The 16,392-nt window shown below is 41.1% G+C and overlaps 1 protein-coding gene across 7 annotated transcripts in view; it reads right to left on the reverse strand.

Moving 5' to 3' along the window:
• LOC306964461 (IQ motif and SEC7 domain-containing protein 1-like) overlaps positions 1 to 16,392 on the reverse strand; it is a 135,379-nt gene that overhangs the window by 26,764 nt on the left and 92,223 nt on the right. Inside the window, exon 1 of one of the 7 annotated variants that reach the window (XM_079558457.1) lies at positions 620 to 767. The exons of the other annotated variants lie outside the window; for them this stretch is intronic. Within the exon in view, the coding sequence (XP_079414583.1) occupies positions 620 to 690 (71 nt within the window). The 5' untranslated portion in view covers positions 691 to 767. Of the gene's footprint in view, positions 1 to 619; positions 768 to 16,392 lie in introns of those variants that run through there. 7 annotated transcript variants of the gene reach the window in all.

Below are 16,392 nucleotides of genomic sequence, written 5' to 3' on the forward strand. Positions count from 1 at the left end.
AGGCGTCGCAGGCAGAAAGTAAGTTTGACAAGTAAAGGACAAGTAAAACAGCTTACATCAGTGGTTCTCAAACTTTTAGTACCACCTCGTAAAAGATTTGACCTTCCAATTACCACCAGGCCTAGATCAAGATCAAAGCAGGACTAAAGCGGGTCTAAAGAGGATCTGAAAGAAACATAAATTGGACAAAAGTATATCTAAACTGGATGCAAAGTTAAACAATGTCAAAACATGTCAGAAAAGCATCTAAACTCTGACCCTGACAACCACCTGATGTAGCTAAAGCAAGATCAAAGTTTGAGAATCACTGGTGCACGTTTATGTCGGAGATTTCATCAGGAAGTGCAGCTGATTTAGTAAACTGAATGAATGAAAGAAGACTGTACACTTATTCTTCGTCATATTCTCTGTAATAGAAGTACTGATGACCCGACCCCCTGACTACAGACTAACTAACTAACTTTGAACTTGAACTTGCAAGCAGACCTGACTAATACAGTATGTCACAGCCTATTGGTCAGCTGTCTTCCATTAGCACCAAACAATCCCGCCAGGAATCTCCATCTATGTACATACACACACTTTATTTCCAGACATTTTCCCCCTCTCTTTTCCTTACCATCCATTCAGCGAAAGCCCCAGTTCCAGCAGCGAATGGGTCTTCTCCGAGTTGCACTGCAAACACCACATGCTGGACGCCGCTGACAGGACCACGGGCTTCCAAACATCAGAACAAAATCCGTCTCCTAAAAAATCCCATCCCCTTCCAGATCAGGCGAAACTCCCGATTGTCCCCAAACGCTGCCCGCCATCCTCCCCTCTGCCGCCTTGCTTTGACTCCCTAGGACACACCATATTGGGACATAGTCTGAAGAGGCAAAGAGTCTGTAATTTCTGACAACTCTGTGAGCTTTTTTCTGTCTGTCTGCCGTCTCTCAGCCGGGCTCAGAGGCAGGAAGGAGGGAGGGGAGTGGAGGCTGGGAAAGAGTGGAGAGAGAGAGAGAGGGCTGCTTTTGCTATAGGACAAGGGGGGGGGAAAGCTATGGAAAAGAGGCGGGTGTAAAGGAGAGAGGGACTGTAAGAGTATGGGAGTATGGTAGAAGTGGTCTGCAAGACATCAGGAATTATGAATAGGAAAAATGGGCTCGGGGTTTTGGTTTATCGGGTCACGATTGAAGAGACATTTCATTTAATTTCCAATGTGTATGTATGGTGTATTCTTTGAAAATATCAGAATACCATTTTCAAGTACCATGAGTAGACCAATACCAAACAAACCAGGGTAAGAAAAAAGGGTTAAATGAAATACTACAGCATAAATGGTGTGGCAATTAAAATAACTGGAGTCATAATGGCAGATGACCCTGAACAATGCAACAATGTACTACACTGTATGACAGCAATTAGGAGAATGCTAGAAAGCCAATACGGTTTGACCTACTACCGCATTAGTTTGCTATTTTAACACAGAAGAAAAAGCTTTTAGCGAACACTCGAACGTAGCTCTATAAATAGTACCTCTCCCGGCCGAAAAGTCACGAGTGAGATGCGCGCTGGAAAACAAAAGGGGAATTTTCGCTGTCTTCTGGGGTTCGGGGCCATTTACCATGCCAGAAATGTCCTTTAATTTAGCCCAATTCAAATCAGTATTGTTTAAAGAAAATCCCAAAGCTGCCCTTCTCAAGCCGTGTGGACTTCAAAAGTTGTTGTACGGACGCTCCGCAGACTAATCACCCCTCGGAGAGAAGGGGGTTGGGGTAAAGTGCCCGAGAGTCCGAGGTATTTTCTATAATGACAACAGGCACAGGAAACACAGGCCAATGACTCCCACATGGACACCACTCATTTACACAGCGGAGTCTAATTACAGGAGGCGAGACAAGAAATGATCACCTACAATTGCGCTGTTTTGATCCAGGGACTTCAAATAAGAGCAAAGTGGGCAATATGTCACAATGCAGTGGCAGTATCTGAGCCTCGAGAGGACGATAACTGTTGAAAATGCAAACAGAGCCATGTGACTCATCTGAGGCTGATGGTTTGACTCATATGAGCAGTTTTCCAACAATACGACTTCTGTCTCTCACATGGAGTTGTTTTCCATAAGTCATATCGATTTTTCTACATGGTGTTTTGTGACGTTTGCAAATCATCTGCCTCGATGTTGATTAAAGTTGATGATGTCGATTATGCTGTGACTATCAATTTAGAATGTTCTTTGCTCATGTGGAAATTATAACACATAAATTGGCAGTGTTTTCTGCAAAATGCTCTTTTAAGATAAGATAAGATAAGATAAGATGATACTTTATTGATCTCACAGATGGAGAAATTGCATAAAATTCAATTCAAGCTCTCTTTTACTAAGGCTTGAGACAAAGAGCAGAAAGGCTTATTACATAGTATAGCAATGTTATGGTGTATGCAAGTTTCTGAATTATTTTGCATTATCATCAGATATAGCTACAATATTTTAGTGCACAATAAGCATCCATACAAATTATACACAAAGGCATCATGAAGAAGCACCGCTAAGGATCGCCTCAACAACAGACCAAATACATCACTTTCAGCAACTTGATTATCTACATATTATTTACTATATTTGAAAATACCATCATTACCAGATTGGTTACAAACCTGACCATCTTTCAACCATTTCTTCAACTTAAATTTAAACTGTAGTAAAGTGCTACACTCTCGAACTGTTAATGGCAAAGAGTTCCACATCACTGCAGCCGGAGAGAGAAGCAATTCGGTGGTTTACTCAGGCGTATCTTTTAGACAAAATAAGGCCCTATGCTGCAATAAAATAAAATTTGTTTTGTCCTTCAGAGTATTGTGGGAAAAAATTGCTTTGTGCACTAAGGATTAAATTATAATGTCTCTCTCTATTGATTGTGAATGTGTTTAATAACTCACCCCACATGTAAGGAATAGACGTAATAGAAGTAATGTGTTAAAGGAATAGGCCACCGTTTTTACATACTGAGATATGTTCTTACCTTAGCTTTGACGAGTTCTTCACGTTTTCCCTATTTAAATATGGTTACGTGAAGTGTTACACTACAAAGTATAATTACACAAAATTAAACAATGTGGATTTTCTAAGCGGATAAAAGGATAAAACTATATTGTAAGTCATAAGTAATAATGCCAGGAGTAATTTGGCATCCGCACAGTAGTGAAGATTACTGCGCAGTAAAGTGAAGATTACTGCGCGGATTTCGAACTACTCCTGGTATTATTACTCCTTACAATAGAGTTCCCCCTTTTATCCGATTAGAAAATCCACATTGTTTAATTTTGTGTAATTATACTTTGTAGTGGAACACTTCACGTAACCATATTTAAATAGGGAAAACGTGGAAGAGCTTGGTAACTTCTATCTTGACCTGTTTTGGAGCTATAGTGGAGAGGGGGAGAGGCTAAATGCTAACGCCGTCTGCGCTGTGTTTACGTGATTGAAGGCACGGGTGAAGATCAGACAGGTCCTAAAGAACTCGTCAAAGCTAAGGTAAGAACATATCTCAGTATGTAAAAACAGTGGCCTATTCCTTTAATAAATCCTTTTCGTAGTCCCTCGGGGGGTAATACAAGTGTTAATGGGATGATTGGGGGGTCTTTCATCTCCCTCAACTTTCCCTGCACCGACCCGGAGGTGCAATACACACTAATAGAATAACGAAGAAGCAGCTAACAGGCTAACGGGCAAAGCTAACTGTCGGCTAGCGCCACATTAGCAGTAAATACAGCCAAGTTTGAGTTAAAATCATCTCCATTGTATCATTGGGTTGGGGCACAATGAACAATATCTCTCTCTCCCTTTTGTCTTTTCTGTCACAATAAAAAAAAAAACGCAACACAGTACGACACCTGCAGTGGCGCTTATGGCCTCTAGGGGCATGAGTTACTTAGTTCTGCTTTGAACCTCTTTCGTTATTATACAATAGGGCCGTTAGTATGTTGTTTAATTGGCATCTGTTTTGAAATCTGCAACATGTCCAATCAATAATATGCAAATCTGCTCAGTAGGAAGCTGATCATTTGCTCCGTTGATTCTTCAAGTGAAAACTCAGAAGGAAAGCAGGCCATTGTCCTATTTTAAAAGCTAGTGATTGATTCATTATGAGCCATTGGGGCAGCATTACTTTCGCTATTAGCCTGAGTGGAACAATCTGATGAACTCCAGATATAGCAGTAAAAGCGCGCTCGATTGTAGGAGGGACATTGTAATTCACCGTTTGTCTGCGGTGCGTTAGTGCAGTCGGGCCGGCACACCAAGGTTTGGAGTGATGTCATTGAGAATTCCAAGCGGAGGCCCACTCTCCTCCGTTCTCATAAAACAGCATTTCTTCAACTCAATACATATGGTCTCAGTGCTCCTTCACCCCCCCCTCTCTCCAATCTCTCTTTCTCCTACTTCTGTTCTGAAGAAGAAAAAAAAAAGAGTCAAGATACTTCCAAATTGGAGAGAGGCCAAGGAGGCATCCGCAGGTCAGACCCGTGTGCTTATCCAGTGCATTCCCACACACACACACACAATCGGATACAATCGGAAACCTGAACTTTAAAGTCGTGAATCGCAATGAAACAGGACAGCGGCGGATATGAAAGGGGAAACTGATATATTCCTGGAAGCGCGGTCACAAGGTTTTGGGAAGATACAAGTCGACGTGACATCATTCTGTGTTTTTCTTTTCCTCAGTATCTGCTTGGCTTGGATGCTCAACAAACCAACACCCAAACTCCTGCAAAGAAAGCGAAAAGAGAATTCTCCCTGGTCTGGAAACAATTACAAAGGAGTGATGTCATAGTTTTATACCAAATTAGAACTAAAGGCTGGAGGTAGCTTTGCGAACACTGCCGACATTGTATGGGAGAAATAAAAGAAGGGCGTTTTTGGCGGCAAAATGTCAGGAATAACGGATTTAGTGCCCAAGGAGCAGCAGATGGACAACTCCAGAAAAAGTTAATCAAACTTGAAAAATGTATAATTCTGGACATTTAATGCTGACTTTCTGCATTATTCTGTTTCTGTACAAATGTAACAGGGGCCATCACTTTTTTTTTTTTTTTTTAATCAATGGGTTGCTCTTTTTTAGTCAATGATTTGGCAGTATGAGTATGAGACTTAGTTCAAGACCAGTGGTTCTTAACAGGTGGGTGGAATCCAACAGCGGGATGATCACTCAATAGGTCATAGATCATTGCTAAACTGAATAGGGACGGCTTTTAGAGATTTTGATAGCACCAAGATCAATGTTTGAATCAACAGAACTTTCTGAGAAAGTTGATAATTGAAAGTTGATTTTGGCATCAGGTACTGTGCAGGGTCAAGCTGCAGATTAGATTAGATTCATATTTTCTATATGGGTCGCTTTTGTGTCCTAAAACTTCACAGTTGAGAAGTATGTTTTGACCACTCCAACTCTGCAATGTTGCTAATTATTCTCTAAAACTTGTTTTTTGTTTTTAAAGCTAATTTTGTTGCCCTGTCCTTGTCTTCAAGATGTATTTTACCATCAAATTATCCTGGTAAAAATACTTTATCAGGGGACTTTGCATGAGCTGGTTTTGGAAGGGTCAATCTGACAACCTATGAACTTTATTATTCCCAATGTGAATTCATGTAGCTAATCTTTTTCTAATTTGGTGTTTCGTAACAGTATTTCTTTGTCCTGCGTTTTATTAAGTGCTGTTTCCTTCCTCTGAGACGAACCTCCATCTTTCTTAGTCTACTATTAATTTTAACTCCACGGCAATTCACACGTGTTACACATGCATTGCTGGACCGATAATTAAAAACGATGCTTTTTCGCAGTGTCGTGGCTAATGCTGCTGTCATGTATATAAAAAAGCATCGTAGACTTGAGTCCCAGGTCTAACAATTTACAGAAAGTCTTACCTTTCCCTCCACCCATTTCATCTTGAGCTGTCCTGTCTATTAAAGCCAACAGGTCAAAAATTATTTTCAGTGTCATTGTAAAGATGCAGTGGCCCCATTTATCTATTTACTCGTCTCACTGTCTCCCATGTCTTTCCAAATGTAACCTTTGCACACGACTGCACATGTATAAATAGAGCTAAAATGAGTGTAATTAAAGGATTTGCAGCCAGCACTCATCACTTCCTGCAAAAAGCAAAGAGCTGTAGTAGATTTGTTGCTTGTGGTCCTTCAAGAACCATCAAAGATCATCAGAGAGAAGAGGCTATACATCCCGTCTGTATAGAAACATGTGCATAGAGACATCTGATACGAGTTTGAGAGACCAAACATTATTGAACAAAGGAATTCTTTTGTCCAGGGACTGGGAGGCATAGGGGAAACATTGCGAAACTTAAAATCCTCTATGTATTTATGTACTACGGTGGCACCTGTCTCGCCCCAAGTCCAAAACGATTACATTTGGCCTTTAGACTTGTTTTGTTGGGTGGAGCTTGTTCCCTCCAGTGTTTGCATGGTTTTTCCCTTTGGTTTTCTTTGGCACATTCCTGGCACATATGCTTGTCAGGTGGGGCGCGGATGAAATTATGCACATAAAAATTGAATGCGGGGAAAGCATTGACCAGCTGGTTTTGTGCATTTCTGCCATCTAAAACTGAAATGCGTGGGAAGAGACGTGAAGAAAACACCACCCTGACAATGAGAGCCTGTAACCGCATGTTTGGGATACTTGCAGAGCACAAACAGAAATTACGTTTTTTTTATAAACAAGGTATAACATTATGCCACTGCTTCTCACATTTCAGCATGGTAATTGGAAGAGGAATACAGGTTTCTACTTTTTGCAAGAAGATGTGGTTTGTTCCTGCTCGAAACCTAGTTCTGAAGCAGATTTTAATATCTCTCCCAGCTCTTCACCCCCTTTCCCCCATATGAGCCCTGTCAAATAGTGCCTACAAGGCCAAATACTTCTTGAAAAGTGATGCTGTTGCTTTTAGCTCTTTAAAAATCAATCCCTGTAGATTTTACCTCATATTTTCTTCCATGTTTCACCTCTCCCCCATTTCTCTGAAGCCCCTCCCATCCCAGTCACACACTTCAGCTCCATTTACTGCAGCTAAAAATAGCCCCATGTGTGATGACACTGTGGTAAACATTGTGCGAGGGGGAGGACAGTGCGCAGAATAATGCTAGTTAGTATGGGAGACTGCACACAGAATGGACCGCTGATTTCATCTCATTATATTCTGGTGTCACGGCTAAAATTTAAGGTCACAGCGAAAATAGAGGGACTCTTGGCTCTGCACAGTCATTCTAGTGGCCAGCCTTTTGTGACAATATACAAATGACAATGTAAAAATACTCATGGTGGTCAGCATGGGCAGGGAAGGGTGACAGTGCTGCCAGATTGACAAAACAGGCTTGCGGAGGCCCAAACGCGCGGCGACACTGCAGAGGCAGAGCGCCATCTGTTGTTTGGAAATGCCAGCGCAGGTTGGCTCTGGAGAAGGTCAGACTCTGGGACAGACATGTGGCAGTGGCGTCACTCAAAAAGGGCAGCGATGTTTGTAGAAAGCCCTGATTGATGGTGGAAAAAAAAGGGAGCAGCGCCATCTGGGTGGGCGGCGTTCAAAGCAGATGGGTGTTTCGGTGGTGACAACAAGGTCTATTTGAAGAAGCTTGCGGTCGATTCGCACCTGTCTAAAGCAGAGCAGGGGAAGTCCTATGCACGGGCCGGGAAGTGAAAAAATAGCCACAGGGTGTTTGAAGGAGAAGTGTGGCTGACTCATGGTGGGTAATGTTTTGACATTTAGCGCAGTCGGTGTAGCAAATGCTCTGACAACTCTTGACTGGTCTCTGAAATGGCGTACTACTGTAGTGGAATACAAAGTGCCCAAGATTTCTACTATTTCTACAACATTTGCTAAGAGTGCTACTACTACTCCAGCCGTCAGCTTCTTTTCCAGGGAATCATACCTTGCTCACCAGTGTGCGATGGTGGACACACGGGAGAGCATAGAAATCACATAAATGCCTTTAGCTATCTGAGCCTGTTCTGACAAATGCGTATTTTGTTAGCCATTAAACCCGTTCAATCCCACACAAATGAATAAGGAAGACTGGCGCAATACGAACACTTGGGGAGGAATGATTTGTTCTTTTCATGGTATTTCTTTATCATTGAAATAAGATGATGTCTAGTGGCCACTGGCTGTGTATCTAACTCCACAAAAGGCTAAAAAAAACTTAATTTTATTTAGCGTGAAACTCAGAGGCCACTTTTATACATCGATTTGTATCTTAAAGGGTCTATACAGAGTTTCAAAATGTTAAAATTATGTATTTTCCTCCCCCTACATGTTCCAGCCATGTCCTAATGTGTAGAATGAGCCCAGACCTGTTCACCACAACTGCCTCTAAAATCCTGCACTGTTACTGAAAAATGGGTTAATTTGGGTCCGAAGTGCTATCATGCACAAGCTTAATATAGAAGCTGCAGTTATACATAAGACCTGAGGTGGCAGTAGTGAGTATAAAATGACCAACTTGCATCAAGCGCCTTTAAGTAAAATCTCAAAAGGTTTGTACATTCATTAATGATTTCTAACTAGGCTTCGACCTAAATGTGGTTGATGGGTTGACAACAGCTGAAAACATCTGGATCATTCATAATTTGCCATGTTTGGTGGCTAATGCTAATGGCTATAGGAAAAATACATTGAGCAGGCTAACAGACTCTGAAAAGTATCCCAGACTAGCTTGCTTGCTAACTTAGAATTGAACGCCGCTTCGCCTTTTAATTTCTATGGGCAGGAAGACCGGACTAAGGGAAGGGACCCGATCAGGAGTTGGCCTAAAGTTGAAGCTAAAAAAAAAGCTTACAATGGTTCTATGAATGGGGTAGCCTTTAGGGATATGCCTACAGAGGGCAACCAATGGATTCAAGTACCATAAAAAAAAGAAGATATTTAACAACAAACTAAATAAATACATGATTTAAAAAAGTATTTTCAAGACACACAGCTTAATCCCCACATTCCTGTTTATGTTTGTCTGTGCTGCTTTGTAAAGTAATCAATTTATGCGCCACAGGCTGAATGACTTCAGTGAACTATAGGAAAATTGACTGGAAGCGCTGCCATGATAATAATTGCAGTTTCAATCAAATTCCATTCAGTGCATCAGATAAACAGCCCATCTCGCGACGCGCGGGGAAACTCAATCACGGCAATCACACACCAGATTTAATTAGCATCCGACCATGACGTTGTGTGATGGCGGATAAACAAGTCCTCATCGGGCGCATGTTAAACGCATGTCGCAGCCGTGATTGAACGTGTTCGTGGAGGAAAGTGTGAGAGCTGTGCACCCTGCATTTCTAATAGGATTCGGCATGCACAAAGTAATGCCTGAGTTAAGTTTAGTTTGACAGCATGTAGGCTTATTGCGGCTGTGTTGTCATGTCCGCCGCCTGTCATTTGCGGTGTACTGCTCACTACACTACAAAATAAAACTCACAACAAATCACAACAGGATTGCTAATGTATTATAAATATTACTTGCATCACTTATATCACCGTCACTATAGCTTAAAGGGATATTTCAGGATTTTTGACATAGGGCCTCATTTCCTAGTTATCCAGAGTGTTGTTGACTTCTGGAGATTTTCTTGTTTTTCAATTCATGCAGTCCTTATATTTGAAGAGTGTCGTGGTGCTAGGCTAGTGCATGTCTATGGTAACTAGTAGCCTGTATTAAAAACAGTCTGACTCAAGCACAGTGCACCTGAGGCAAATCACGTATAACACCAGAGTAGCGATATAGATGTCTGTGTTGACTGAATACATTTTGAAATATAATCATTTTGCATTTAAAAGAACTTATATTTGAGCAGCATCAGCTTCCCGGTTGTAAGCTACGCAGCGGCGGAGTGATCTGCTGGGTTACCGGATCTACAGTTGTTTGTTTACCTGTGGCCGGCATTACTACACGAGGAGCTTTCTGCTAATCAGATATGGCAACGTTTGGAGGACTACCCGATGATTTTGAAGAGGTTTTTGATGCAGGCTACTAATTACCATAGACATGTGCTAGCCTAGAACTAGCCTAGCACCACTAAACTCTTCAAATATAAGGACTGCATGAATTAAAAATATATATATCTCCAGAAATCAACAACACTCTGGATATCGAGGAAATGAGGCCCTATGTCAAAAATCCCTTTAATATATATCCCTTTAAATTCATTAGCATGATCTTCTGAGACCCCTGATTTTATCCAAGGTCAGAATGCTTTTAAATCAGAAAATGAACTTTCATGAATGCATACTTTTTGTCCAGAAAAAACTTTCCACTCCTGAAAAATGGATGTAAGGGTGGTGCTTCCTTTAATTCCTTGAGACTAAATGAATGCTGCCTCTATGGCATCTACAACTGAGGGCAGCATTGAGGAAGAATTTGGTCTTCGTCCACTCTGGCACTGGTCATTGTTTACACTGGCACTTTGCATAAGGTCAGTCTTTCTTGAACTTCATCCACCGCGCCGATCTGAGAATATGGAAATCTCTTTCGCGACAGCCATAAAGTGTCGTCAGTGTGTTTGTCGCTGGCAGAGACAATCTGCAGATATACGGAGGCTGTCGTCACCGAATTCTGCATTGTAAAGATCATTTATTTTCACTGCGGTTGGAAGTTACGGTGTGAGATGTGTTTCATTTTAATAGGCCTCATTAGGCTGACAGTGATGGAGACATCCAGGAAACAAATGTTATTTCAGGGGAAAGAGCCAGAGCGCAGAGGGATGTATTCACAGGTGGATACAAGGAGCGCTGTCAAGCCGAAATGACAACATCATCACACAGTTTCTCAATTACTTTCAGTCTATCTGTATTGTCCTTTGAGCTATGGTACTACTAAGCTCCTGCTAATTACTGCACACACCAGTGGTTCTCAACCTGTTTAAGCCTTGACTCCAAATGAAAGAAAAGCTGTTGTTCACGACCCCCACAGGGCACATTTTCCCATTAAACTACATAGGAAATATGCCTCCCATAAGATCTGGTGACAATATATTTTTTACTAACAACCGGGCACACTTGAGTCGGCGATAAAAAAACTAAATTGACTTTGGATTAGTAATGTGATCCTCTCATTTAAATATTAATTGAGCCACAGCTGAAAGGTCCTCCACAGCGGCGCGTGTAATTAAAAAATAAATAATTGACATCTTGCTCATCCCTCCTTACAAGCTGCAGCGCTGCCTCCGGACAAATCCACACACACACAAAAAAAACACTACAGACAAACAACCAGATTTCCCCAACATTTATCCAACTGGGAAGCTATCAATCACAAGCAAAAACGCAGAGAGATAAGCCGGCCACCTTGGTGTCCCTTTCCTTCCACGCTCTATGAAAACGGGGGAAGTTTCCGTGCGGCGCGGGTCAGGAGGAGAGTGCTGAGGGGTGAATTTGTGTTGACATATTGCAGTGGGACAGCATATCCTGAGTCCGCAAGTTCCATTCATACCACGTTTCCACAGACCTACAGAGGAGCGCGTCAGCAGATTGCACAGTTAGGCATATTCGGGCAAAAAGGGCCGGAAGTGGGAACGATAGATTGATGGGTACATTTATGCAATATCAGTTTCTCAGAAGCAGTATGCTATTTAGTGGGTGAACAAAATGGCTGCCCTAGAAAGAAGAAGTGATAGAAGACATTAATAATAGGCCTATATGAGGAATTCAATTTAAAGGTTACATGCTATATGATACATATCGTTAGCCACATAGCATAACTGCCTGAGTCATTTTGTATTGTTAAAATGGCAATAAGAGAAAAACAATGTGTTTCCTATTAAACGTCTTTTTACATGTTTTCCAAAATCAAAACAAAAATGAGTTAGGCAATTATGCTATGTGGCTATCGATATGATACCTTAGTCTTGATATTTTTTTATGGTATAACTTAAAGAGTGGGTATTATGCTTTTTTCAATCACATAGCACCAGTCTATAGCACACTACAATGATGACCCAACCTTCTGTTGGTCTGTAAATGCAGTAAATTAAAATAACTGCCTTGTATAAAATTGCTCAAAATGGCTGTAGCGAATGTCTTGAAATAACATGATGTAAAGCTTGAAAAAGTCGATTTTGCATAATACCCCCCACTTTAAAATAATCTGACTAGATTAGGCAGCATTAAGGTGCAAAACCCACTCCTACTGCTGCAGTGAAATGGGAAGAGGTTCTAATCTGGACAAAGAAGAGAGTTTCACCACGAACAGCATCAGCAGAAGTTTAATGAAGGTGTCAATCTGTGTGACGCATAGTGGAGTGTGGGCTCGATCACTCCAGGTATGTTTTTGTTGAAGCTATAACTTTGCATCACAGTTATTACAAGCGAAATAAAATAGTATACTTTGCTTAATGCCTATAACCTCTTAAGCCCCGCCTAAACACAGCACATTTTTCTCCAATTCGGCTTTACCCAAATCTAAAAGCTTCTCGACTGGAGAGCAACAATGTAATGTCTCATTTGAAAGCTAAGTCCTACAAAACTAATCCTAACTTTTTTGTCGCCGCGTTTTTGTCACGTTTATGAAGCGTTTTTGTTGTCTGTGGCTTTTCTGTTGCTCTTTTCACGTTTTTGTTGTATTATTGTTGCTTTTCGGGGCACGTTTTTGTCGCTCTTTGGTTGCTTCTTTGTCGCTTTTTTTGGTCACTTATTTGCTGCGTTTTCATCCCGGATTTTTCAAGAAGTTTTTAGATTTAGGTAAAGCCAAACTGGAGAAAATGTGCCGGGTTAAGGCGGGGGTTAAGAGGTTAACAGACCGTCTTCACAGAATGTCCCATTGCTAAGATACAAGCCAATGCTGCCTGAATGAGAGTAAGTTTAGAGGGTTTATAGTGTTGTCCTGCAATTGCATGTAGAATCCTCACATACTAAATTACAATAAAACAAGGTTGAAGTTGTGCAATTAGTTATATACATTTGGTATGACACAATAGTTAGTCAATGTTCTCTTAATATGATGAAACAGGGACAAATCTAAAGCAAAGTAAAGTTAAGCAAATTAATCTGGTGTTTTTGACAAACACTTTATGAAGAAAAACTTTCTTTTTTGCCATCATTACGGCACCTTATGAAGTTTTCTCCCTTCCTTTTTAAATTTAATGGGAAACAACGGTGCTCGTAAAAGGCTCTATAAGGCCTCCACTTGAGACAAAGCCAAGTCTTTGATGCGAGCTCGGTTATTATGGCGGGGATGTATAGATTCATTCCCATCCCTTGACAAACTACCTGACTGCGGCTAATGCGGTTTGCGCTCATTTAATTTACACAAAACACACACAGGCTTATGGGACGGTTTGGAGGAGTCATCGGAACTCGATGAGAGCACAACCCCCTATAGGGGCCTGCGGCAGCCGTACATCAGCGTTTACAGAGAGTAGCTTCGTGAAATGCTGTGATCTCAATGGTCCAGGCGCAGAATAAAACAAAAAGAGATGAATTTCGGTCCCGAAGAAAGGCTCTCAAATGAGTCGTAAATTTTGACGATGACTCCGCTGCATCCTGTGAGGTTAATGCACAGCTTACGGCTTTATTGACTTAGAGCAGATCCAGGCTGCTGAACGTCGATTAATATGAGAGGAAGTGAGGACAATGGCTTTTTGTGTGAGCTGTGTGGATTGTTTAAATAAATATATAACAATACAGAGGGCAGTCTAAAGCTTTCCTTTTTCCCAAATGAACTTCACTGAAGGATCAGGACTGACAAAGAAGGTGTCATGAAATGATAATTGTTATGTTCAAATAGTAATAGTAGCAGCAAAAGTATGAAAAGACCGTAATAATTTTGTAGCAATAGTGTAGAGGGTGTATACTTAAAGGAACAGGCCACCGTTTTTGCATACTGAGATATGTTCTTACCTTAGTTTAGACGAGTTGATGCATACCTGTCTGGTCTTTGTGCGTGCGCTCAGTCACGCAAAAACACAGAACATGTTAGTATTTAGCCTCTCCTCCTCTCCTCTATGGGGCCAAACAGGGGTGAAGTTAGAAGCGACTAAGCTCTTCCACGTTTTCCCTATTTAAATACGGCTACGTGAGAAGTTACACGATCCAAGTCTACCTACATGCATGTCGATTTTTTAAGCGGATAAAAAGGGGTACTATATTGTAAGGCGTAATAATACCTTAGGAGCACTTCCACGTCCGCGCAGTAAAGTTCCTCTAAGGTGTTATTGTTGTTTTAGTGTGACTGAGCGCACGCATAAAGACCAGACAGGTACGCATCAACTCGTCTAAGCTCAGGTAAGAACATATCTCAGTATGCAAAAACGGTGGCCTGTTCCTTTAATTAATTTTCACATTTAACAGAAGTGTCAGAACAAACAATAACCTGCATACATTCTATTAGTAGCTGTAATCGATTTTGTAATAGTACTGGAATAGTTTGTTGAGAAGCAACTAAGGAACTCTCTTAATTGAGAAGCACATTTTAACAACCCTGTCCAGGTGACAGCTTTCTGAAACCTTTTATGACAGAGAACTTATGTGAACCAACAGGACTTTGAAGTAAAATAGTCAAGGTTTTTAGGGTACTTTTAAGTATGTATTTCTCAACATTGATTTGAAAAAAACATACACAGGTTTACAGAAAGTATGCACTGACACCATTTACAAAACCCTAAACGCTCCAGAGAGTAAAAGCAAATTTCATAACTCAACGCTGACACTTATTTGGCTTCTGTTGCTATGCTGTTGCTACGCAGTGACATCTCCTGCACACCCCGCTGCCTTTATGTCAAAAGATGTCGACAGAAGCCGTGTTCAGTGCAAGATCCCAGGCACCTGCAGCTGCATCAGAAAAAAAAACGAAGCCATTCCCAAAAGTCATTCCCAGATCGACATGTTAATCTCTGAGTGATGTCTAAATAAACTCCGGACACATGAGAGGGTTTTCTCTGCTGGTGGAGTCTGTTTCCCTTTGCACATTTTGGCTGAACTCTGCTAAACTTGGCCTTAATCATTCCTCTCACTCTTTTCTCCGAGCTTTTAATGTGAACTGCGACACTGTTAGGGTTGAGGAGACTTTGGCGAGGCAGAATTTTTCATCTGTGGAAATCTAATTTGCAGTCAGTACATTTGAAATTGTATCCGCCGTGTGGTGAATGAATAAAGTGTGGTTAAGGTGTGTCCACATCGGATTTTTTTTTCTCACAAAGCTGGACTTCTCTCTCTCCAAGATTGAACTCAGAAAAACACTGCGCTTGAATACATTCTCAAAATGTATTCACTTTATTTTGTTGGAAGGCAAATAAAAGGATGGGAAATGGCTAGGCGCATAACAAAGAAATACTGAAGTTTATCATGATGCCCAGTTCAGTTCGGTTCATTTTTGTTTATTTGAGCTAAAAAGAAGTTAAAAGGAGTAGGAGCTACAGTATAAAAACAATGTCCTCGTCCATACAGCATTGTCTTATTGTAACCGAGCAACATTCTGTCCTGGGACGATCACACAACTTCACATGTGACTTGCCTGGAACTAAAGGCTGGCTGAAAACGTGTTCACATGCACCAGTATAGTACAGTGCTCTTCTTTATACTCCATACCCTCCACATAGCGTTTGCTTAGCGAGGCCGTCTCACGCTCTCTGCATCTAACAAGCTCCTAATGATGGCCCCCACAGCCCGTCTTTTCTCCCAATTAGAAGCGCGCACAACAACAAACAGCAATTACTGCTCCTGCCGTCGGCTTCTATACATTATTGACAAAGACAGAGAGGACACGTGAGAGATGGCGTACGGTGGAAGAGCGACGGAGCAAAGAGGAGAACAGACAATCGAGCAGTTCTTTGTGTTGCTTCAGATGACACCATGCGTCAACGTGACTCTGATGTCAGGCCAGAGACGGCATGTGTTGGCACACAGGAGGGAGCCTACACACAGTTCAATTCAATAAACTCAAATGTGCTCAACCTTTTAACAGGACACTGACTGTACAATCTTAATAACCTGAAGACAATCGGATATAGACAAGAGTAGGATAAAAACTCAGCCACAACAAAACAGATGGAATTGACCAATACCTTAACATAGGAGTATAAATGTGTTAATGATATCCAGGTAATGGGTTTATTGTTGATGCTACTGCAGTGTAACTATATTTTTTAAGTTTTAAGTGGTAAAACTTGCATCCATGTAGCCCATAAATGCAATACAGTATAAGCAATCCAATAAACGACAATAAACCATTGAAAACATCACTCTTCTATCTTTTAAATTGTGAAAAGTCCATAAGAGGCAATGTAGCTGTATATTTAGATGTGCAAGATAAAAGTTGGAGCCATGGTGGTGCATAAATATACCACGTAATACAAATATGCTGCAAATTATCCTATTGTTTTTGTCATTTTGGAAGCACACATGATAACAGTG

Source organism: Gobius niger (assembly GCF_951799975.1).
Source record: "Gobius niger genome assembly, chromosome: 6".
Classification (NCBI taxonomy): domain Eukaryota; kingdom Metazoa; phylum Chordata; class Actinopteri; order Gobiiformes; family Gobiidae; genus Gobius; species Gobius niger.